This window comes from Protopterus annectens, chromosome 17.part0, assembly GCF_019279795.1.
Source record: "Protopterus annectens isolate FY-2018-M chromosome 17.part0, PAN1.0, whole genome shotgun sequence".
Lineage (NCBI taxonomy): Eukaryota > Metazoa > Chordata > Ceratodontiformes > Protopteridae > Protopterus > Protopterus annectens.
This window is the reverse complement of record NC_056751.1, coordinates 343,190,087-343,214,457: the sequence shown is the minus strand read 5'-3', so window position 1 is coordinate 343,214,457 and position 24,371 is coordinate 343,190,087. Positions and strand designations below refer to the sequence as shown.

Sequence of the window (24,371 nt, the reverse complement as noted above, 5' to 3'; positions counted from 1 at the left end):
AAGTGGTATCCAGTTTGGCTCTCAACCAATCCATCCATTTGCCAACTTTCTTCCCTAATCCTCAAAATAAAGGGAAAGGATCTTGCACTCATTGGACGTGCACAGACAGCTCAGATTCTACCTTGATAGGACTAAGCCCTTCAGAAAATCTGACCAGTTAATAGTCAGCTTTGCAACAGGGGCAGAGGGCAAGGCCATTTCAAAACTAACAATTTCCAAATGGATAGCACACTGCATCCATTTCTGCTACAAGCACCATGGGAAACCAACCCTTCAGGGGGTCAGAACACATTCCAGTAGGGCAACATCTACCTCTACAGCATTTCTCAGGAGTCTCTACCAGGGACATACCAGAAGCTGCTACCTAGAATTCAGTACACACCTTCACCAAGCATTACCACCTGCCTATCTTTGCTAAATCCAGGGCAGGTTTTGCAACAGCGGTCCTGAAAGACATACTAGCCAGCCCTAACTCTTCTTGACTGCCTCCACCCTTCTTCAGCTTTGGGAATCCACCCAAGTGTGATGACTGCAACAGTGAAAGACGAAGAACATAGTACAGTTGTGTACACTTACCATAAATGTAGATGTATGAATGTATTCACTGTTGCAGTCCTGGTTTCCCTCCCTTCAGCCCACTGTTTTTTCTCTCTCTCTCTCTCTATGGCTGCTACTCACCCCTTTCAGGAATATTGCTGTTGGTATTTACTTTTTACTGGTGTTGTTTTCCCCACCATAACTTAGCTTCCTATTTGGGGGGCTCCTGACATTTGGAGCAAGAAAAACTGATGTAATGGTGTCAACTGCCTGTTTTTATACCCCTGATGACCTGACGTCAGTCCTGGAGCGACAGTATCCGATGCAGAAATACTAAGTCTCTGGTATTCGGGCTGACTGAGGGCTACCTGCAGACAGATAACCCAAGTGTGATGCAGCAAAAAGTCTTCTACTGAAAAATTATATGTTAGCAAATGGAAAAGAAAATAATATATTAGCAAATTGAAAAGGTTTTGTAGTTGGTGCCAGCAACATAACCAGCACCCATCCAGGGTTAGTTGTTCTCTGGTTTTACACTATTTGTGTGAGTTACTATCCTATGGTCTTTCTTACTTCTCCATCAAGGTTCATTTAATGGCAATTTCAGCATGTCTGCCCATCCTATTTTAATGCCTAAGTGTGTCTGAGGTTTACTTTAAGCCAAACTATCCATCTCCCTATTTTCTTTCATGAACCTAAGAATGAGGGAAGTAGGATACTCCACACCCTAATGAGGAGGTAGGATACTCCACACCCTAATGAGGGCGGTAGGATACTCCACACCTTGGATGTTCACAAACAACTTTGGTACTGCCTTAACAGAACTAAGTCTACAGATCTTTAGAACAATTGTTCATTTCTTGTGAAGGTAAGAGAAAGTGACAGCCTTTGTCAAAATGGACTATTTCCAAATGGTTGTCTAAAGCTATTATCTTTTTTTATATTCACACCAACAAAACTCTTCCAAGCAAGGTCAAGGCCCACTCTACCAAGGCCTTGACTTCATCTGTGGCTGTTTGGAATGGGTTGGGTTCTAGAAGTATACTAGAAGCAGCAACTTGGTCCTCTGTACATATTTTTACAAATCAATATAAGTTTGATTCCTTCTCTAGGTCTGGATCAGGCTTTGCTAGGACCAGTTTCCAGGGTCTTCTGGACCCTTCTCCTTACACCTGCAAAATGTAATCTGTGGTAATCTACCCATGTAGCTAAGGCTGCTGCAGTAGTGATCAATATGATTAAGGTAGTACAGTTGTGTAAGTTAACTTACCATAACAGTAGATATTCGAATGATCAATGCTGCAGTAGCTGTTCTATCCCCACATCATCCTTGCTTTTTGCTGTTTATGCCAGGGTGTAAACACATCATTTTGGTGTTGCTGTTATTGTCATTTCAGGGCTCAGCCTCCCTGTCTCTGCTGGCATGAAAGCACTGAAGGGTTTGGCGCCCATACCTGTCTTCTTAGTCAGCTCGAACTGACTAATTGTTTGGGCATATGGAAGGTGCCCTGAAGTTTTGAAAGCTGGTCGGCTGTTATATCCTTGGCAGTAGGTAACCCATATAGCCAAAGCTTCTGTACCAGTGATCATTCGAGCGTCTTCTGTTATGGTTAGTTTACTTACACAGATGTACTTTCTGTAAGCACTGCCTTATACTGAGATGTAATATTCTTGAGTTCATATTTATTTGGTGTTGCAAGATTGCTCAGCATAGTATATGACAGCTCTATATTAATGTGTCTTGTGCTTTGGTGGATGTATCTGACTACATAACTTTGTCTACATACACATTTTCACTCCATTCCTGGATTCAATTGTATAGTTGCCAAACAGATAGTTTAAATACCTTGAAGTGCTTCTGGCTCCATATAAACAGTTTACTTGCCTTGATTTGGATATTTATCATTTCACTGTGCTGCTTAGTTGAGCAAGGTTTGCTTAGAAGTGCAATGCATCTTTATGAATCTTGCCTTATGTGTCAAATTATTATTTTTGCTATTGTTATTATTTTTGTGATTATTATTATCAATTCCCTAACCTTATGCTTTTAGCTTCATCTATATTTTATCTTGTCATATTTTAGCTTTTTGTTTAAGTATTTATGTACTTGTGTTGTTTCATTGTATTTTTATTTTAGTTTTACCTTGCAGTTACATTTGACCACTTTTATCCTATGCCATTTATTAAGTAACATGTGTCATGTTGACAGCTGTTTTAAGGCGGAGGTATTCTGAAAGTATTTGGTGGTCAAAACCCCCGAAACACTGCCATTGGGACAGTGTGTTGGTTGTTGCACTTTTCCCATGGGATGTAATATCACAGGATGTATTAGCATTCATTTTCCTTGTCTTGCAAACCTGATTGCCGGTTTTACAGTGCTTACATGGAATATCTGCAAAAGTTATGTACACTGACAATGATATACAAACATTATAAACCTGAACACATTTCCTAGTAGTAAAGCGTATGCAGAATAAAGCGTAAGACCATACTAAAATGTGTTATTTAAAATAATATGATATGAAGCAAGTCACACGCCATGCTGTGAAAGTTCTGCTCATCACTTTTGCAGAATGAATCAAATTAAAATAACAGCTTTGAATGTAAGCAGCTTTTCCATGTTTTGCATCATTCTAAAATATTTTTGTAAGTTCAGCTTGTAACGATCTGGAAGATAGTTACCTTAAGAGAGATTGTCATCGATGATTTCTTGTTAGGCAATAAATAATTAATTTCAGAAGCAGCTGTATTTCTATGTATGGCTGTATGTTTTTTATTTATTTATGAATTTATTTAGTTATGTATTTATTTATTTGTTGTTTATACCTATACGTGTGTATGCATTTAATAACTTGGTAAGTGGGTTCATCCAAGCACAGTTTTCAGCCATGACCCAGGCCAAATGCATAGACAAACACAGATTGTTGTATAATACATGTACTAAATATGTACATTAGTAAGCAGTATGAGCATCATTGTAAGTTATTTATATTTTATTTTTTTATTTATTCAAATTTGATGACTGGGGAGGTCCACTGGGCTCAGGGAGTCCGTTTTCAGTCGAGGCCTGGGGAGAAAAGCTCCAACAATACATAGTTACATGAATAATTACTAAGAAACTTTGCATTACTGACAAATAAACAGGTAGCATTCATAAAGAAACAAACAATTACAAATTTGTTTAGGTGTAAAAGACAGGCAAATGGCCTTGAGGCTAGATTTTACAGTATAGTTATTTATACATAATACAAATGAGCAAGGTTAGGTAGGTGAGAGGTTAGCCAGGAGTAAAAGTGGAGGAGACCTTGAGAGGTATAGGGTAAAGAATACAGTTGCATTTCCTGTTTGAGCAAAGGTGAAAATGAAGAAGAGTTTTAAAGTTTTCGAGGTTATCACAGGTCCTAAGAGTGGAGGTCAGAACATTCCATTTTTTGGCTAGGGTGAAGGAAAGCAGTAGTTGACCAGCTGGGCGCTTGGGTTTGTGGATGGTGATTAGGTTTTGGTGGGTAGATCTAAGTGTTCTTTGGGGAGTATATGGTTGTAAGACAAAGTGCTGTTGCACACACTGGAAAATAAAACTGTAGATTTAGGTAAGTTGGTCACATAACTGAAAAATGTAGTACAGGGTAAAGTACTGATGTTCTGTAGTCCTAGCTCGCCTTCATTCTTACATATCAGTTCGGAGCCAATCCTCAGCTCTGACTCAGCCAATTACAAAGCTCGAAGTCTCTAAGTCGGCTCATGGCATGGTAGGTATCCCATAATGTACTAGTAAGAATCCCCAGATCTTGTTTGCCGCGTCTACGAGTTCAGAAGTGTTCTCTTTCTTGGCCGTGGCTAAGTTGGAATATTTTGTTGTTCGAATATTTTATAGTGCTCTTTTTTTACTTTAATAGTTAGTCTAGTATTGATAGCTTACTGTTGTTAACTTGTAGTAGTTAGTGTGTTTTTGAATTTGTATAGCAAATTGTTGTTGCTAATTGTTGGCCGTCGCTTCCACAGGCCTTCCTTAGTGGTATCCCTTTGTTTTCTGTGTGCTAGTTATTGCTAATCATTCTTAGGCATAGGTCCTTTTTTTAGTTGGGACCTATTCTAGCCTTTGTCTGTGCTTGTTTATTCTATCTCGCCTACCCCTCTGTTCAGGGCTAGGCCCGTTTACGTTAGAGGACCTAGTCCTCTATTGCCTCTTTCCCTTGTGTGCTGTTTCCTCAGCAGGGCTAGGCCCGTTTAAGTTAGAGGACCTAGTCCTCTGTTGTCTTTCTCCCCTTTGTTGTTTTCTTGAGCAGGGCTAGACCCTTTTAGGTTAGAGGACCTTGTCCTCTCTTCTTCTTATCTTTCTACACATATAATCTGTGATTGTTGTTGTGGTAGTATGTCTAAGAAAACTAAAGACCATAAACCTTCAGGTTTCAAGAAATGCTTAAAATGCTCACAAAAAATGTCCTTGACTGACAGGCATAGTATTTGTGTCTATAGTTTGGGAGCCATAAATCTTCAGGAGACATGTACCTTTTGCCATTCTTTTAGTTCCCGGGTTCTCCAGGAAAGGAAGAACAAACTGATGTTGAAAGGTCTCCTTAAACCTTCTTTTGAGGAGGATTTAGCCAGTTCTTCCTCTTCTCATTCCAGGTCTCCCTTTTCAAAAAAAGAGAAGATCAAGTCAGTAAAAAGACAGTCTCCTACACCGACTGTTAAATCAGGACCTCCAGGGAAAATTGCCAAAATTGACAACTCTTCTACCTCTTTGGCTCATCTGCCTTTGACAAAGCCAAACTGAGTTGGATCCAAAGTCTGCAAGTTCCCTATGTCTTTATTTATGAGTTCCATTATGATCCTCTCCATGGCTTTGCAGATAAGGCTTGTCAAGCTAATGGGCGGTAATTTCCAGGGTCTGTGGAGGCACCGCCCTTATGAAGTGGGACCACAGTCGCCGGCGCCACTCCTTGGGTGTATCCTGAGGTGAGGCTAAGATTAAACAGCTGTCCTAACTGTGGGTTTAATTCTCATTGAGTTCATGAAGCACACAGCCGGGGACACCATCTGGTCCCATGGATGCTGTGTTTTTGCCTTAGTGAGGGCAGTTCTCACCTGGGCGTTGCAGGTGTTTGGGGGCTACAATCCTCTGTAATAGATATCTCTCCTTTTGAGGGGGACCCGGGGGAGAAGTTTGCACTGAACCTGTCAGCCAGTATGTTGGCAATGTGTGTAGGTTCAGTAATTTTCACATCATTTTGAACTAATTCTGAGCATATCTGGGAGTTTCCTCCTAGGTTTCTAACATAGCTAAAGAAGGCCTTATGATTCTCTTTAGAGTCCTTGGCGATTTTTCTCTCAAAATTTGCCTTGGATGATTTTATGAGAGCGCTTAGTTTTTTACTTATAATGATCAAAGGTGTCTTACCTTTCAAGGATTTTGCTCTATCTTGTAGTAGCTTCCTCCTTTTGTTGTAGAGCTTGTTTATGGCTGGGGTCCACCAGACTGGACGCTTGCCTTTGGTACAGAGAGTCTTAGTTTTGTTTGGGATTGCCTGATCCATGCAGTCCTGTAGGTGCTGGTAGAAGGCATTTGTAAGTGATTCAGCGGTTTGAGTAATGTTTACCACTGGCTCAGGGGCCTTAAAGGAGACCACACTAGTTTTAGAAGTGTGAAATCGGCTTTTGAGAAGTTTTTCACTGTGGTCTTTTTGTTTCAGGTGGGGGATGAGGACCTCCAGCGAGATTAGTTTATGATCTGATCTCACCAGTGAGGGGTATACTTCGGTGTTGAACATTTTGATCCCATGTTCGTGATGATGAGATCAAGTATGTTTTCTCCTCTTGTGGGATGGTGACTAGTTGTTCCATGGCATTTGAGTTTATGAACTCCAGGAATCTTTGGGTTAGAGTGTTCGGGCTTGAGTAGTGTTCCCAGTCTATATTAGGGTAGTTAAAGTCACCTAGTATGATGGTGTTTGGAGATACATTTATCCCCTCCAATGTTTTCAGGAAGGCCATGTGAGGTTCCTGAGTTTGAGAGGGTGGCCTGTAACATGCTACAAATTGCAGAGCAGTCTTGCCTATGGTTAATTGCACCTGGATGGTCTCCGATGCATCATGCGTTGCCACCAACCTTGAGGTGTGGGTGTCCTTTATGAATATGGACACCCCCCCTCCTTTCTTGGTGTTGTCCGGATTTTGGGGCGGAACGCATGATATGAGGTGAAACCTGTTAGTGCTGGGGTGCTCTCAGGAGCCTTGAACCAGGTTTCTGTCACAGCACAGACATCGATGTTCTCCATATTGAGAAGGGCCTCGAGTGCGTGCATCTTGAGATTGAGACTTCTGGCATTGAGCAGCATTACCCTTAGTTTTTTCCTTTTGGTGTTCTAGGGTGGTAGGTTTAGAATTTGAGCCTTGCCTAAAAAGGCACTATGGGGTGGCAAGAGCCTTTGCCAATATCCGAAGCCCAGGGTGACAGGTGCAAGCCGTCCCTTGCAGCGTGGCTTGTCCAGCATGTCATCCCAGGCAGACAGACATTGGATCCCCTTTGAATGACACCAGAATTTAAGCCAATTATTAAAGCTGATCATCTTATCACTGTATTGTGGCATCATTCTAGGTGAAGGTAGGATACTGCTCAAGGTCAGGGTCATACCTGCCTGGGCTACATAATCAGAGAGCTCCTCGATGTCCCTTTTCATATAGTCCAAGGAGGTACGTCTCAGGTCGTTGACACCAGCGTGGACAATGACTGAGTCGTACTTGTACCTGCTGTTGAGAGACCTGAGTGCTTGCGTTATGTGGCGGATTCTAGCGCCTGACAGGCAGCTTACTGTGACCTTCTCTTTACTCAGTCTGGTGGCGGGACGCCAGTGTGTCTGACTATGGAATCACCAATGACAAGTGTGTCTGGCATTTTGTTTGGCCTTAAGGGCTGTGACTGTTTGACACTCTGACTGTGTGGTCTATGTGTTGCATGTGTTGGGTCGTGAGGTGGTAGTTGTTTGGGTGTCTGCTTTGGTGGCCTCTGCTGTTTTGGTAAATTTTTGATCAGAGCCTCCAGTATGTCTTTGTGTGAGTATGTGTATGATTTGAAGTTGTGATGGTACCATGTGTGACTGGGTATGTATTGTGTGTGGTTACCTTCTCCTCCTGTCTGGTCTTGCCAGTCCTATGTTGAGAGAGCTCAGCCTCCAGTTTGGCCGTATAGTTGCATCTCTCGCATGTATTTGTGTTTTGTGGGAGAAGGAGAGGATTGTCTGTGTACATGAGGCAGTTGTAACATTGCCTCAATATTCCCAGGTTCACCAGTTGAGCTGGAGAGGACACTAGCAACTGATCCCTCGACATACTAGAAGTAGGAGATAAAGAGACTTTCAAAGGACTCCGGGGGAAGTGGGTTTTAGGCTGGTGGGGTACTATCTATAATAAGAGTGCTTTATCAAGGTGCAAGTACTGTAGGAGTAAGTGCTAGGCTTTACAGATAGAGAATAGTCTACTTGGGAATCAAGTAGAGATGAACTTTTCAGTTATAGGATATGCTGGTTAGATCAGCAGTACAGCTCGAGGAAGGTAGTTTTAAGGGAAAATTGGAAGAGTGGAATTTAGATGGCCCAAATAGTTTAACCTTGTTTAACCGCCGCTGCTCTTGTGTGCAACAGTGGTAACTCGCTAAATCGGCCACGCTGCTTAGCGTGTTTTATAGCAGGGGGCTGAAGGGAGCTAGGAATTGGCCCAAAACGACCAATGGACTACTAGTTTCTGGCTGAAACTTCACCAAATCAGACAAAAAGTATGCACTAGTAAGAATCCCCAGATCTTGTTTGCCGCGTCTACGAGTTCAGAAGTGTTCTCTTTCTTGGCCGTGGCTAAGTTGGAATATTTTGTTCTAATATTTTATAGTGCTCTTTTTTTACTTTAATAGTTAGTCTAGTATTGATAGCTTACTGTTGTTAACTTGTAGTAGTTAGTGTGTTTTTGAATTTGTATAGCAAATTGTTGTTGCTAATTGTTGGCCATCGCTTCCACAGGCCTTCCTTAGTGGTATCCCTTTGTTTTCTGTGTGCTAGTTATTGCTAATCATTCTTAGGCATAGGTCCTTTTTTTAGATGGGACCTATTCTAGCCTTTGTCTGTGCTTGTTTATTCTATCTTGCCTACCCCTCTGTTCAGGGCTAGGCCCGTTTACGTTAGAGGACCTAGTCCTCTATTGCCTCTTTCCCTTGTGTGCTGTTTCCTCAGCAGGGCTAGGCCCGTTTAAGTTAGAGGACCTAGTCCTCTGTTGTCTTTCTCCCCTTTGTTGTTTTCTTGAGCAGGGCTAGACCCTTTTAGGTTAGAGGACCTTGTCCTCTCTTCTTCTTATCTTTCTACACATGTAATCTGTGATTGTTGTTGTGGTAGTATGTCTAAGAAAACTAAAGACCATAAACCTTCAGGTTTCAAGAAATGCTTAAAATGCTCACAAAAAATGTCCTTGACTGACGGGCATAATATTTGTGTCTATTGTTTGGGAGCCATAAATCTTCAGGAGACAGGTACCTTTTGCCATTCTTTTAGTTCCCGGGTTCTCCAGGAAAGGAAGAACAAACGGATGTTGAAAGGTCTCCTTAAACCTTCTTTTGAGGAGGATTTAGCCAGCTCTTCCTCTTCTCATTCCAGGTCTCCCTTTTCAAAAAAAGAGAAGATCAATTCAGTAAAAAGACAGCCTCCTACACCGACTGTTAAATCAGGACCTCCAGGGAAAATTGCCAAAATTGACAACTCTTCTACCTCTTTGGCTCCTCTGCTTTCAGAGCCGGTCGAGGTTATTGACATAGAAATTCCAATTTCGGCCCCAAGTTTTTTGGAGCCAGTAACTGAATCCATACCTTGAAGTCGGTCAAGAGATTTATTACCGGTATCCCTGACACTCAGATCTCCAATTTTGCAGAAATCTCGATCCCCTACCTTGTCTTCCAGATCCTCTAAGAGTCTTTCTGAGGAGGATGTTAAGAGACTGGTGCTTAGACTTTTGAAGTCGGCGCTAGCAAATTTGTTGTCGGCTTTGACCAAATCAGTTCCGGAGCCGTCTAAGGCCATATTACCTGCTTCTGTTCCTCCTCCAAGCCATGTTGATCCTTTGGAACCAGAGCTATCAGTGCTGTTTGTTGTGAAACCATTGGTTCCAGCACCCCAACTGTCTCGGAACCGAGTTCCGCTCCGACACCTTCAGTGCTGTCCCTGGTGTCTAGGAGCCGAAGTTCATCAATCGGCCTTGACGGGGACGCTCAGACCCGAACTTCTTTGGTTCCAAGTCTACCTCTGTGTGAGTCAGCTCAGCTCGGATCCTACGTCTGTCTCAGAGCCGATTGCTCTGGAGCTGAGGACTACTTCTGCTTCCTCAGAACACATGGTGTCCTCTGAGCCTGAGAGATCTGCCTTTGAGATGATGAGGAGTGTGCTGTCTAGATCTTCAGCTCCACACAAGGGTACCAATGCTCTTGCCCCTCAAGCTCCGACCTCTGTCTCAGCACCATCTCTCTCTTGACAGCAGAGACCCGCAGCCTCAGGAGCCCCCATTGGGTGGCCCCCAGTCTTCCGAGACCTCCCCAGAATATCTTTCTGAGGAGCCTCCTCGGAAGAGAACTTGCAAGAGGAAGCACATAGACTCCCCTGATGAGTCCATCACCTCTGTCACTGACCTCGAGGAGTCAGAAGGTCCCCTAGGTCATCCTCTGATGATATCTCCTTCGTAGATATCCTAGAGATCCCTAAACAGAGAGTTGGCTGGCCCACCATCACCCCTTCTGATGAGAGAGTGTACCTGAAGGCTTTCGGGTCTCAACCTTCAGCCTCTTGGGTGTCTCCATCTTTCAATGAGCTGTTAGATTTCTTGAGTCGAAAGGTGTGGGAAGTTCCTGATGCCATGGAACCAGTCCCCAGAAAGCCAAACAAATTTCTTTCAGCTCCTAGAGAAAAAGAGTTTTTGACCAAAGGTGTGCCTGTAGATGCCATGGCGGTGGCAGCAACCACAAAGAAGGAACTAGCAGAAACTTCCTCATCTGTCCACCCACCTTACAAACAGTCTCAAACGATGGACAGATATGGGAAGCCTATTTTTTCTTCAGTGGCTTTTACACTCAGATCGCTGAATTACCTCACTCATTCCACAAGGCTTCAAAGAGATCTCCTAAAAGAGCTAGGAGATGCTCTCTGAGGTACTTTAACTGAAGGAGTCCCTGAGAAGATTACTGCTCAATTGTCCACCTTAAACTCTATTGTTAACTCCTCCATGAGGCTGATATCTTGCGCAGCAGATGGAGCGAACAGGACAGTGTGTTCAGGAGTTTCCCTTAGCAGACCCTCCTGGATGTGCTTTTGCAACTTTTGCAGAGTCCTTCAAATCTACATTTACAATGCCCCCTTTGATGGCTCCTCTCTGTTTGGACCAAAGTTAAAAGACACACTCACCAGATGCGAGCAGGAAGGGAAGACTCTCTCTGCCATGGAAATACATTTTTCCATCCCTTCTAGACCATACCCTAGAGGTCAGAGAGGTGGAAAAATGTGGTTCAAGAAATCTTAGAGAATTTTCCCAGACGCAGAAGGTGATTCCTTCTCCAGAGGCAGAGGAGCAGGAAATAATGATAGACATCTCCCTAGAGGCAACAAGTTAACAACAGTAAGCTATCAATACTAGACTAACTATTAAAACCAGGGTGGCCGTGATTTCTTTCATGGACATCCCTATTAGCGCTCCTGAAGTGGGGCCTGATTGCGCTTCTCTGGAGCCAGTCAGGGGTCACTTATCCTTGTACCCAGAAGCCTGGTACAACATCACACTAGACAAGTGGGTGCAAAGAATAATTTCCAGAGGATACTTCATACCCTTCTCTTTTTCACCTCATCTAACCAAAAAAAATCCCAGATGTTACACCCAATCACAGGGCTCAAGCAACTATAGAAGTCCAAAAGTTGCTTCAAAAGAGAGTCATCCAAACCGTCCACACAGACCAGATAGGATTCAGAACTTACTCCAGATTCTTTTTAGTGCCAAAACGAACAGGGGACTGGAGGCCCATCTTGGATCTCAGCAAGTTAAAAGAATCAGTGAAGAAGTCCAAGTTCCGAATGGTAACACTGCAGTCTATACTCCCTCTGTTAGGGAAAGACAATTGGATGTGCTCCACAGACCTCCAAGATGCGTACTACCACATAAAAATGGACAGAGCATCAAGGAGTCATTTATGCTTCTGGCTGGGAGCCAGTCATTAACAATTTTGTGCTCTGCTCTTTGGTCTCACCACAGCCCCCAATGTGTTCACCAAATGCATGGCGGTAGTAATGGCTCACTTGAGACTTCTTGGATTCCAAGTGTTTCCGTACTTGAACGACTGTCTCCTGACTGCCACCACAGGCACCTACTTCTACAAGCCAGGGATTCAACATTCTGAGTCTGCACTCAGCTAGGCATTACTATAAATTGGGAAAAGTCTGCCTTGTCACTCTCTCAATATGTGACTTTTATAGGCACAAAAAAGAAACAGTCACAATGATGGCTCACCTTCCTTCAGACGATGTGCAAAATCTAAGACAACAAATATACAGCCTGCTTCCCCGACACAAGGTCAAAGCGAAGACAGTGCTCAAACTTCTCAGAACCATGGCCTCTACTATAACTCTAGTTCCACTAGCCAGACTACATATGAGAATTCTACAATGGCTACTCTTTTCCTAGTGGTCTCTTCAGCAACTGCCTCTGTCTCATCCCGTTTAAATAATGGAATCTTGCAAAAAGGACCTTCGTTGGTGGATCCAGTCCAATCAACTAACGATAGGGAGACCATTCATTCCTCGCCAACATGTTGCTACTGTGACCATGGATGCCTCCCAGATAGGGTGGAGGGGGCATTATCTAGGAAGGACAGTCCAAGGCACATGGCAAGAACATGAGGCTCACTTGCATATCAATATTCTGGAGATGAGAGCAGTGCTACTAGCATTGCAAGCACTTCACGACTTTCTTCCTCTAAGGACAATAGCAATCCAATCAGACAATATGTCAGTGGTATGGTATATAAACAAACAAGAGGGAACCAGATCCTACCCCCTATATTGAGAGGCTCTACGTGTTTGGCAGTGGGTGATATCTTCCCAATGCTTTCCAGTTGCAACACAGGAAGAACAAATGTGATAGACGACAAGCTCAGCAGGGCAATCTTGATGCCTCATGAGTGGTCTCTGAATCAGAAAGTCACAGAACAGATTTTCTGCAAATGGGGACAGCTTTGCTGTGATCTGTTTGCCACCCCAATGAACAACAAATGCAGCAGCTTGTTCACCCTTATCCACCCCCCCCCCCGGGAGACACTGAGAGACGCACTCGTCCACAATTGGCCCTCGGGACTTCTTTATGCTTTTCCTCCCTTTCTGCTAATATTGAAAGTGATCCAGAAAGCAAAGACTTTGGGAACCAGAATGATTCTCATCACTCCTTACTGGTCTTGTCAGATTTGGTTCCCCTTTCTCGGGCCTCACCTTCTGGACGATCCATGGACTCTAGACCCAGTACCAGACCTTTTGACACGTCAGGCACATTCCATCCCTGTCTCCACACCCTCAACTTGACAGCGTGGCTGCTCCACTTTCATCCCTAGTCAGGCTTCATGATTTCTCCCCTGTGGTTACACATATCCTGACATCATCTCATAAACCTACGAGAAAATTGTACGCTAGCAAATGGAAAAGATTTTCTGTCTGGGTACAAGCTAAGAACATAGATCCATACACAGCCTCCATTCCCTTAGTGTTAAAATTTCTAACCAAACTTTTTCATCAGGGATCAGCTGCTGCTACAATCAAAGTTCAGTTAGCAGCTATCTCCAATTTTCATTTGGGACAACATGAACCTAATCTTATGGCTCACAGATTGTGTAGATCATTTTTAAAAGGCACTACCTTACAAAGATCTCCTTTTCAAGAACCCATATCTCCCTGAGATCTAAATTTTGTTCTTTCAAAACTTACCTCACCACCTTTTGAACCTTCACATACATGTGATTTAAAGTTCCTTTCATGGAAGACCATTTTTCTGGTAGCCATTATTTATTTATTTATTTATTTATTTATTTATTTATTTTACATTTGTTTACCGGGATAGTCCGACTGGATACATTTCCATTTTCAGTGGAGGCCCGGGGAGAAAATCACCACATATACAAATTTACATAGATAACCCAGAAGTTAGCAAACAATTATAAAAACAAAGTGATCGTATACAATGGCTTGGTAGTGTTCCCTAGTAGGGACTCACAATTTTCATGGACAGACACAATTAAAAGTAAGAGACATCAGATTGGAAGCAGAGCTTGGTGATGTAGTTACAAGTTATGATAATTACAGAATATGCTTTTAGTTTATAACTTAATCAGGATTGGTAGATGGGTATAGCCAATTCAATCTGAGATACTGTTTGAGGTTTTTTTTTAAGAGACTTTTGGAGGATTGTAGGGTTATATAGTTTGGCAGCAAATTCCAGGTTTTGCCAACGAAGTTGGCAAACATGGATTCACCAGCAGAGGCATTAGCTTTGTGGGTTTGGACCAGTAGTTTATCGGCTGACCATAGGGATCTTAGGTTGCTATATGGCTTAATAATATTTTTAAGTGAGGGGTATCCTCAGGGTGGTACAAAATTTTGTGCGCTATTAAGAGTTGATTGAATTGAATTAAGCTGGGCAGTTCTAGCCTCTCTAGTTGTTTAAGGTTCTGGCAGTGGTGGGTTCTATAAGTGGAGCTAGTGGCGAATCTGGCCGTATGATTGTAGCTATGGGACAGCTTACCTAGTTCGAGGTTTGAGAGTACAGGCGAGGCATATAAAAGAGTAGAGAGTAGGTGTGATCGGGTGATTGCAGTCCTAGTCAGTGGGGTTAAAAATGTCTTGTTTCTATACAGTGATCCAAGCTTCTTATTGATGGTCTGTATGGTTTTGTTGACGTGTAAATCAAATTTGAGATTATTGTCTATGATAACCCCTAGCAGTTTGGTGTGATTATCTGGGGGAATAGTGGTACCATTGTTAGATGTGACAGAGAATGAAAGTGTGGTGGATCTACTAGTGGGGGAGAAGAGTAGAAGTTTAGTTTTATTGGGGCTCAGAAGTAGGCGTTGGTTGTTGAGCCAGTTCTCGATAATGTTATATGTATTTTGGTTAAGGTTTGCAGTTGGGATGGGGAGGTGGCTGAGCAGATCAGAGTAGAATCATCTGCGTATTGAATGCAGGTAGTTTTAGGGATAGCAGTGTGAAGGTTGTTGATAAAAATATTTTTATTTTATTTATTTATCATTTGTTGACCGGGAAAGTCCGACTAGGTTTCACAGACCCTGTTTTCAGCGGATGCCTGGGGAGAAATGCTCCAGATGCAATAGAGAAGAGTAGTGGACCTAGTATGGACCCCTGGGGGACACCAAGTAAGAGAGGTAGCTGGCTGGAGAGTTTGCCCTGCCATAGTACCGCCTGTTGTTTACCAGTCAGGTAGGACTGGAACCACTGGATAGCAGGCTTGTTGAGGGAAATAGATTTTAGTGAAAGAATGAGAAGTTCATGGTTGACCATGTCAAAGGCTTTTGATAGATCAAGAAAGTGGGCAGAGGTTAGCCTATTGTCATTCCTGCTTTGGTTTATGGCAGTAGTAAAGGAAAGGAGGGCTGAGGTGGTGCTGTGGTATGGCCTGAAACCATTCTAGGCGTTGGATACTAAGTTATTCTGTGTAAGCTATTGCATTAGTTGCTTGTGGACACATTTCTCCATTATTTTGGCTAGTGGGGAAAGAATGGCAATGGGTCTATAGTTGGATATGTCTAAGAAGCTACCACCTTTATGGAGTGGGATGACGTGAGATATTTTCTAGCGGGAGGGGATAGCGTATTCGGATAAGGTTCTGTTGATGAGGATAGATATGGGATATGCAATGGCATCTGCAGCTATTTTTAGGTACTCTGCAGGGAGAAGATCAGCAGTGAGGGTGGTAGGTTTTAGTTTTTTTTAGAAATGTTTTGATAAAGCTAGTGGATATTGGTTGGAAGCTAAATTCGGGGTGATTATTGGGTAGATTAGGTGTGTGGTTTAAGTTAGAGGGGGGTTAGTTGATTTGCTAGGGATTGGATTGTTTCAGTGAAAAAGTTAGCACTAGCTATGGTCTCTTGGGAACTATGGGTGTAGTTAGCCGGGGTTGGGGTGGTGGAATGACCTGGACAAAGTAGTTGATTTAAGCCTGCGCAGAACTTTTGAGGGTTGTTATGGTGTTTTTGTAGGAGATTTTGGTAGAAGCTTTTTTTATCCAGTAAAATAGTTTTTTTGTATCATTCCTGAGTTGACAATATTTTAGATGGTCAAGTGGGGCTTTAATTGTTCTCCAGCTGGCCCAGGCTCTGTTTCTAGTTTTTTTTTTAGCTTTGGTATCTTTTGTGAGCCATGGTGCTGTATTTGATCTAGTTTTCATTGTATGTGCTGGAGCATGGGTATCAAGGATACTTAGGAATTTAGTGTTAAAGGGATCTATGCACTCCTCTAATGTTAGATTTTTTTTAGTTTTGACCAGTCAACTGCTTTTAATTCATTTTGGAATATAGCAGCATCAACGTTTTTCCTGTTTCTAACTGTTTTATATTTGTGCTGGTGAGGGTTTCCTGCCTTATGTTTTATGATATAGGTTAGACAATGGTCGCTGAGGTCATCAGGGAAGAGTACCAGCTGTGTACAGTTGGGGTTGGTTATTAACTTAGATCCAGTCTAGAATAATTTCCCTGTTGGTTGGTTCATTTATCTTGGAGAATACGTCTGCCAGAAGAGTGTCAGAGCTGCAAGCACTCTGTCAAAACTTCTTGTTTGATATTTCATAGAGATAGTTTCCCTTCACACTAACCCTTCCTTCGTCCCCAAGATTTGTTCACAATCAAACATTAATCAAACTATTGAACTGCCAGACTTCTTTCCAAATCATACAAACAAAGCATAATATAAGTTTCATCAACTTGATGTACACAGACAGTTAAGGTTCTATCTACATAGAACCAAAGAGTTTAGGAGATCAGACCAAATATTTGTATCTTTTTCGGAGACGAGAAAAGGAATGCCAGACTCCAAGGTAATGCTATCTAACTGGATTTCAAGTTGCATATCCTTTATTTACTCTTCTAATGGCAAATCACTCCCATTCAAAATTAAAGATCATTCCACCAGATCTGTATCCACATCTGCCACTTTTCAAGCCAGAATACCAATGGACAGTATATGTGCAGCAGCAACTTGGGCTACCCCTCATACCTTTATTACTCATTACAAATTGGACTTGGCCTCTAGGGGTAGAGCCTCCTTTGGTTCCATGGTTCTTAGGAGTATATTCCCATGAGCCACCTGAGAAAAAGGTGCTAGGGACGCTGTCTCATATGTAAGAATGAAGGCGAGATAGGACTACAGAACATAAAGAAGTTATGTACTTACCATAACATTCCATGTTTGTAGTCCATCTCGCCCTTCATTCTTACGAACCCACCTACCCCCATCCGTGTATCCTTGGAGGATCTCGAGACAAGATAGTGTCTGCCTTCCTTAGGGTTGGAGACCTTTCATCATTGTTTTTCCTTGTGGAAATACTTTATATCACTTTTATAGATGGCAGCAAAGAAGATCTGGGGATTCTTACTCGTGCATTATGGGATACCTACTATGCCACGAGCCAACTTAGAGACTTCGAGCTTTGTAATCGGCCGAGTTGGAGCTGTGGATCAGCTCTGAACCCATATGTAAGAATGACGGGCGAGATGGACTACAAACATGGAACGTTATGGTGAGAACATAACTTCTTTTTATAGCAAATGTTAAGACTGGCAGTAATTTGTAGTTTAAGTAATTATCACTTGAACAGACTCCAGCATACAACCTACTCATGAATCAGACGTAATCATAGAACTATAAACTACACGTTTAGTCATTGAAGCATTTGATTCAGCCTACTTCTTGCAGAAAACCAAGTAAGAACAATGATCACAAGTGGAAGAAAGTTGAAAAGCACATCTAAAAACAGGGAAAAGTAGTAGATTGCAGATTGTGAAACACTATGCAGAAAGGTGTTTTGAAGATGAAAATATGGTGCTGCACTTTTGCAAAATAAGGCACATTACCAGGAACAGTTTTGAATATAAGAAACTTTCCTATGTCTTGAGCCATTCTAAGAGATATTTAGAAGCGCACTTTGATACACGTGCTGGCTACTTTAACACAGTGTTACTTACAAGCTATTGTCTTACCCATCACGTTTATAAAACTGCATGTTCTGAAATACTCTTTTACACTTTATAAATCCTAGCAGATAAAAACAAAACAAACAAACAAGGAATTTTACTCTTATCTTTCTGCATTTTAGGATTGCAAGGTTCCTATACTGTTGTCTGTGGTGCATCATATCATACGGCTGAAGGTAGTAAAGTAAATGACTCTGCATATCTTGGTAAGTAAAGCTGGCATGTGACTTGTCCTTATTGGAGTTATGTATTACACGTATGTGACTGAGAAATGCAGTTATTCATTATGTACAATGAAGAATATGAATTAGTTAAATTTAATAACTCAAAGCACAGAGTAAAAAAGCTAAAACCAGAGTTAAACAATACAGTGGAATACTTGTTTGCAGTGTAAAATCATAAATGCTATTTTGTAGGTACAAACTAGAATGCATAACATAAACTTATGATTTTTGCATAAATCAGTTCTATAAATCACAGTTTTGCAAATCCCTGAAATAAACTTTGTAAAAAGACATACTCTATGAGGTGGTTGAAGTGTTTCCCCATTTCCCATCCAAGATTATGTACCCTTTAAGTTAATGAAATAAAGCATTTTACTTTTGTTTTCCTTGTATGATTGCATAATTTCCACTATTCTGAAGGTATTTTAAAATATTTGTGTAATGCTTTTTGAAATATTAAACATCATTCTGACTGTTTTGTTTTGTATTGTGCTAACATGTTTGATACTAATTAATACATGTTTATTTGAAAACATATATTTTGTATTTGATTATAATTAGTCAGTGTGCAGCTGGATGACATTCAGTAACAGTCAACACTGTATGTCAGAAAGAACCATGTTTTTGTCAGCAGTGGTTAGGAATCAACATGGTTGTAGGTAGTGCAAACTGATAAACTGTGTATTTGTACAAAGCGGATAAGTCTATTTGTTGTGTAGGTCCACTGATACAGACAAACTCTGGATAAATGCTTGATGTGGGGTATTGTTCAGTTCTATATTGTGTACAGCTTAAGAAAAAGCTTACAATTTGATGTTGTCAATCTTCATTTAATCGTTGACAAATGGGTTCTGTTCCAATATCGGAACAGACTCAGCCATTACTACAGCCTGCAAGGACCAAAGTTTAAGTCCTACCCAGAATGCTCCTTCCCAGATGACCTCAGATCTCGTTTGCCGCTTCCTGAGACAGGCACCTTGCCAATGGCTCTTAAGCTAAGTGATTTATTTCTTATATTTTTTTCAGTATTAGTACATCTTGTTACCTTTTCTAGCTTTAATAGTTACTGTCACTTTTCCTTTTTAGCTACCCATTTTCATTTAGCTCCTTTCTGTATCTCTTTTTAACACTTCAGTGTTTTACTCTTCTCATCATTGGTGGTCTTTCTTTCCATACCTTTTGGTACTCTTTACTATCATAGTTGGTAGATTATCAGGAACAACAGGAAAGTTACTAGCCAAGGGTCTCCACTAGAAGTACAAAAACTAACCACAAAATAGAGCAGGCGGAGACCTCCACGATGATGAGCAAACAAGATTTATTCAAAATATATATCAAACAAGTGCTTTCACGCACATACAAGTACGCTTCTTCAGGTGTGTGTGTGTGTGTGTGTGTGTGTGTGTGTGTGTGTGTGTGTGTGTGTGTGTGTGTATATATATATATATATATATATATATATATATATATATATATATGTATATATATATGGGTCCCCTTCAGAATGCCAAAATTCAAAACTTTGAAACCCCTATAATTGCAGGCCATATGTTCGAAGTTTTGAAATACCGACATTCTGAACGGGATATCTCATACAGCGAGGACCAGGAGATTTTACTTATATATATATATATATATATATATATATATATATATACATATATATACATACATATATATATATATATATATATATATATATATATATATAGATAAGGGAAAGGAGGTACACACGGCTTACCTTGACCTTGCTAAAGCATTTGACACCATTCCCCATTCAGGTATTATTGATAAGCTCACCAGCCTGGGCATAAACCCTTACGTCACAAGATGGATCACAAACTGGCTCTCAGACAAATCCCATAAAGTAAGAGTAGCGGGATCTATGTCCGAATCCAGACCGGTAATGAGTGGTGTGCCTCAGGGCTCTGTCCTGGGGCCCCTCCTGTTTGGCATATACTTTTCAGAAGTACAGGCAAGCACGGAAGGGCTGTGGCTGACTAAGTTTGCGGATGACTGCAAACTGGGTGCTATAATAGAGTCTCCGGCCGACATGGATATCCTCCAGAGGGGCCTAAATGAGACTGATGCATGGTGTCAAAGCCATGGTCTCAAGCTAAATGCAAAAAAATGTGTAGTAATCCCCTTTGGAAAAAACAGTGTACCCGCAAACTACAACATAGGAGGTATCCCCTGAAATCTGAAGAAGAAATCAGGGATCTAGGGACCCAAGTAGATAGTCAGCTTTCCTTTGATAACCATGTTGCCAAAGTGGTTAGAAAATCCTTCTATGTGACCCATCTCACATTGAAAGGGTTTGCATCAAGATCTAAGGATGTAATGGTGCCCCTCTACTCTTCCCTCATCAGACCCATTATTGAATACAATGCACCAATTGGAATGTACCTGGCTAGACATCTCCAGCAGCTGGAGAGACCACAGAGGTACCTTACCAAGAGGATTACTGGCCTCAAACAGTTGCCCTATGCAGCACGATTGAAAAAGCTAAGACTGTTCACTGTTGCATACCGCTTTCTCAGAGACGATCTCTGTCTAACGTACAGAGCCATGTCCAACCCAGAATTGTTGAACATGCTCCATCTTAGCAAAACCAAATCTACTTGAGCTACACGCTCTAGGGATATAAACCTCAACACAACAATGAATAGAACATGCTGGAGGGATAGATTCCCTTCACAGAGACTTCCCTTACTATGGAACAGGGTCCCGATCTACATAAGACAGAGCCCCTCACTGTCACTCTTCAAGAGGAACCTTGATGAGTGGATGGGTAACAGAAAGTTCACACCGGGATCACGCCAACAGCACTACTAGATAGGGGCCAAGGGTACTAGCTGCTAGTATAAGGGTCTAGGGAACTACTAAAGGGGCGGTGAATACCGCACAACTTGGCTGGGCTAATATATGCCTTCGGGCATATAGCTCAGTACCAACCTATGAACCTATATATAAAATTTATAGCTATATTTATATCGGTATGTATTCTTTTTTAACTCCCCTTCCTTTCTGTACCCTTATAGTTACCTAGCCCCTTTTTGGAACAGCCTATATCCCCTTCTACCTAGTCTATTCATTCTACCAAGAGCCTGACTGAATCAGATGTGTTGGAAATGGTAGATCAGCTCCTTGTGGTGAGGGGTTTTACACCTATGTCCTTGGTTCTGTCTCCTTCTGGTGCTGGCACCTTTCCTTCTTCGACTCCAACTGGTCTTCCTCCTTCTCCTGGTGCTGGCACCTTTCCCTCATCAATTCCAACTAGTCTTCCTCCTCCTTCTCTGTCCTCCATTGAGGACTTGGAGATCCCAGCTTCAACTTTCCTGGTGTCATCTGATTTAGTTCTGGCTAGGTCTTTATCTCTGGTGCCGAACCCTACCTGGAGCTCTTAGGCTCTTTCTTTACCAGAGACCTCTCTAGGTCATGGCTGCATTGTCAGCTTTGAGGGGCAGGACTCGACTCCAGTTTTTTCTGACCCATCCCTGCACCTCAGGGCTTTGGCATGTGTTAGCTGTACCCTGGCGTCGGCCTTGGAAGCAGTTTCTTTGGAGCAGGAAGGACCATGGTTCTGAGGCAGTCTTTCTCGGTTCTGGGATCCCTTCCCTTTTTGGGAGGGGGGGATACCAGCTTTCCAGGGCATGGAGAGGGCTTTGTCCAATGTGGGCATTCAGTTGGCTCCATTCCAGTTGGAGCAGCTTGCTACCCTTCCCCCTCGTCCAGAGCTTCAACCAATTCCAGTACCTGGACAGCGAGCACTGAAACTGCAGGAATCACCTGTACAGGTTTTGTTCTCTGATGAAACTTTCTCAGATTGTCCCACTGAGAAGGTTCCTCAGAAGAGGAAGTGTAAGAGGAAAAACTTAAGATTCCCCAGAGGGATCCATCACAGAGGACACTGATTACGAGAAAGGGGAGTGGTCCCCACGGTCACCCCTGGAAGATGTCTCCTTTGGAGACATCCTTGAAATCCTTAAGCATAGGGGAGGCTGGACATTCCAGAAACCCTCTTTAGAGGAATCAGTGTACCTGCAGGCCTTCAGCACTCGTCCAGCTACCTCTTGGGTTACTCTGCCCACTGACAAGCTCATTAAGTTGATCTCGCAACAAGCACAGAAAGCTCCTGATGCCATAGACACCATCCCCAAGAGACCAAACAAAATTATTACCGCACCTGAGAATCATCAGTTTTGGGCAAAGGGATTGTCAGTATATGTCATGGTGGTAGTGGCGGCTATCAAAAAGGAACTGAGAGAGGAAGGTTCCACTATTCATCCACCCAGTAGAGAGTCTTGGGCAATGGATAGGTTTGGAAAGCAGGTTTATATTCATTGACCTTTGCATTACGGTCTTTGAACTTTATGGCACACTTCACCAGATTCCATAAGGATCTGATTAAGGAAGTTTCAGATACCCTGTCAGGAGCCATACCTGATGAAGTCCAAGATAAGGTTGCTTCTCAGCTGGCCTCCTTAGAGTTCATCTCAAATTTGTTCATGTGGCTCAGAGCACATGCAGCCAAAGGGACGACTAGAGCAGCCAGATCGGGTGTAGCCATAAGGAGACATGCCTGGATGCGCTTGTGCAAATTTGCAGAGCCATTCCAGTCCTCATTCGTCAGTGCCCCCTTTGATGAATCGTCCCTTTTTGGCCCTAAATTTCGAGAAACATTGCCTGGGTGGGAAAAGGATGGAAAGACCCTTTCTGTAGTGGGCATACATTTACTACTCCTCAATGGTCCTTTTTAAGGTACCAGAGGAGTGGGAAAATGTGGTTCAAAAAGTCCTAAGGGTATTTCTAGGACACATGTGGCAGTGGCTCCCCCAAGGGCAGAGGGATGAGCTTTAATGGAAGATGCCATCCATGTGGCAGAGGTGGTCTGCAATATCAGGGTTTCAGGGATACATTTCCTGATAAACCCTATCAGTGCTCCTGAAAGGAGGCCTGACTGCTTTCTTCTGGAGGCAGTCAGGGAGAGTTTATCCCTGCACCGACATGCCTGGCTTCAAATAACTTTGTATGTTTGGGTGCAGAGTATTATAACCAGAGGCTACACCATACCCTTTCTTCTACCTCTCCACAGTGGCAAGAAAATCCCTGACATTCCACCCAGTCAGAGAGAACCAACAATATTAGAAATACAAAAACTGCTAGAAAAAAGAATCTTCCCAGAGGTCCTACCAGACCAGATAGAATCCGGAGTTTACTCAAGATAATTTTTAGTGCCAAAAAAATGGAACTGGAGACCAATTTTGGCTGTAAGTGTTTTGAACAAATCTGTTTGACATACAAAATTCTAGATGATCACTGTTCAGTCTAGTCTCCTATTTCTAGGGAAAGATGATTGGATATGCTCAATAGTTCTCCGGGATATGTATTACCACATAAAAATAGACAAGTGTTTCAGGAGATATCCCTGCTTTCGTCTGGGTGACATTATCAGTTCAGAGCTCAGCTTTTTGGTCTCGCCAGAGCCCCCAGGGTGTTCATCAAATGCATGGTAGTAGTAGCGGCTCACTTGAGACTGCAAGGATTCTGGATATTTCCATACTTAGATGACTGGCTCATTACCGCTCCCACCAGGCATCTTCTAGAACAAGCAAGAGACTATGTTCTCCAGACCTGTGCCAACCTGGGTATTACCATAAATTATGAGAAATCACAGTTGACGCCAACTCAAACTTTAGCGTTCATAGGAGAGGTTCTAAATACCAATACTTGCATAGCCTCCCTACCTTATTTAAGATTGCAAAAGATCTAGGCCCAGGTGCAAAAAATGGAAGAGATTTTCCTTCTGGTCTTGAGATAACATTGACCCCTACTCTGCTCCCATCGACAAGGCCTTAGAATTTTTAGTTTTGCTCAATGAAGCAGGAACCTCTTCTTGTACTGTCAGGGTTAAACTATCAGCTCAGAAAACACCAAAGTTCACAGACTGTATAACCACAAACACAGCAAGGAAGCAGCAAACAAATAATATAGTTGAAACTGGTTTAATCCACAATAGCCACGTTAAGCACTTTCTTCCCTCTGGAATACGAGGGACTTCATCAGAACAATGTTACACAAACCCAACAATTTATACTTACTTAATCCCATTGCTAATTGAATAATTAAAATTAAATCAGTCAATTATATACTTAAAATCTGCAACTTGTGTTGCTAGGTAAAATAATAAATACACAATTTAATGACAAATATGCATAAAAAATGTAAACATCACTGAACTATAACTTAATTTGAAGTTAAAAATATTTTAGGTTAATGTTAATTTTTCATTCTCCACATGTACTTAACATTGTTAACACAGTATTTGTTTCCTGCTTCCTTGCTGTGTTTGT

At 42.1% G+C, this 24,371-nt stretch overlaps 1 protein-coding gene across 1 annotated transcript in view; it reads left to right on the top strand.

The window, feature by feature from the left end:
• The window catches only part of LOC122791730 (signal peptide, CUB and EGF-like domain-containing protein 2), a 1,774,756-nt gene that overhangs the window by 1,250,408 nt on the left and 499,977 nt on the right, over nucleotides 1-24,371 (top strand). Inside the window, exon 13 of the mRNA XM_044059635.1 lies at nucleotides 17,917-18,000. Coding sequence (XP_043915570.1) covers nucleotides 17,917-18,000 — 84 coding nt within the window. The remainder of the gene's footprint in view (nucleotides 1-17,916; nucleotides 18,001-24,371) is intronic.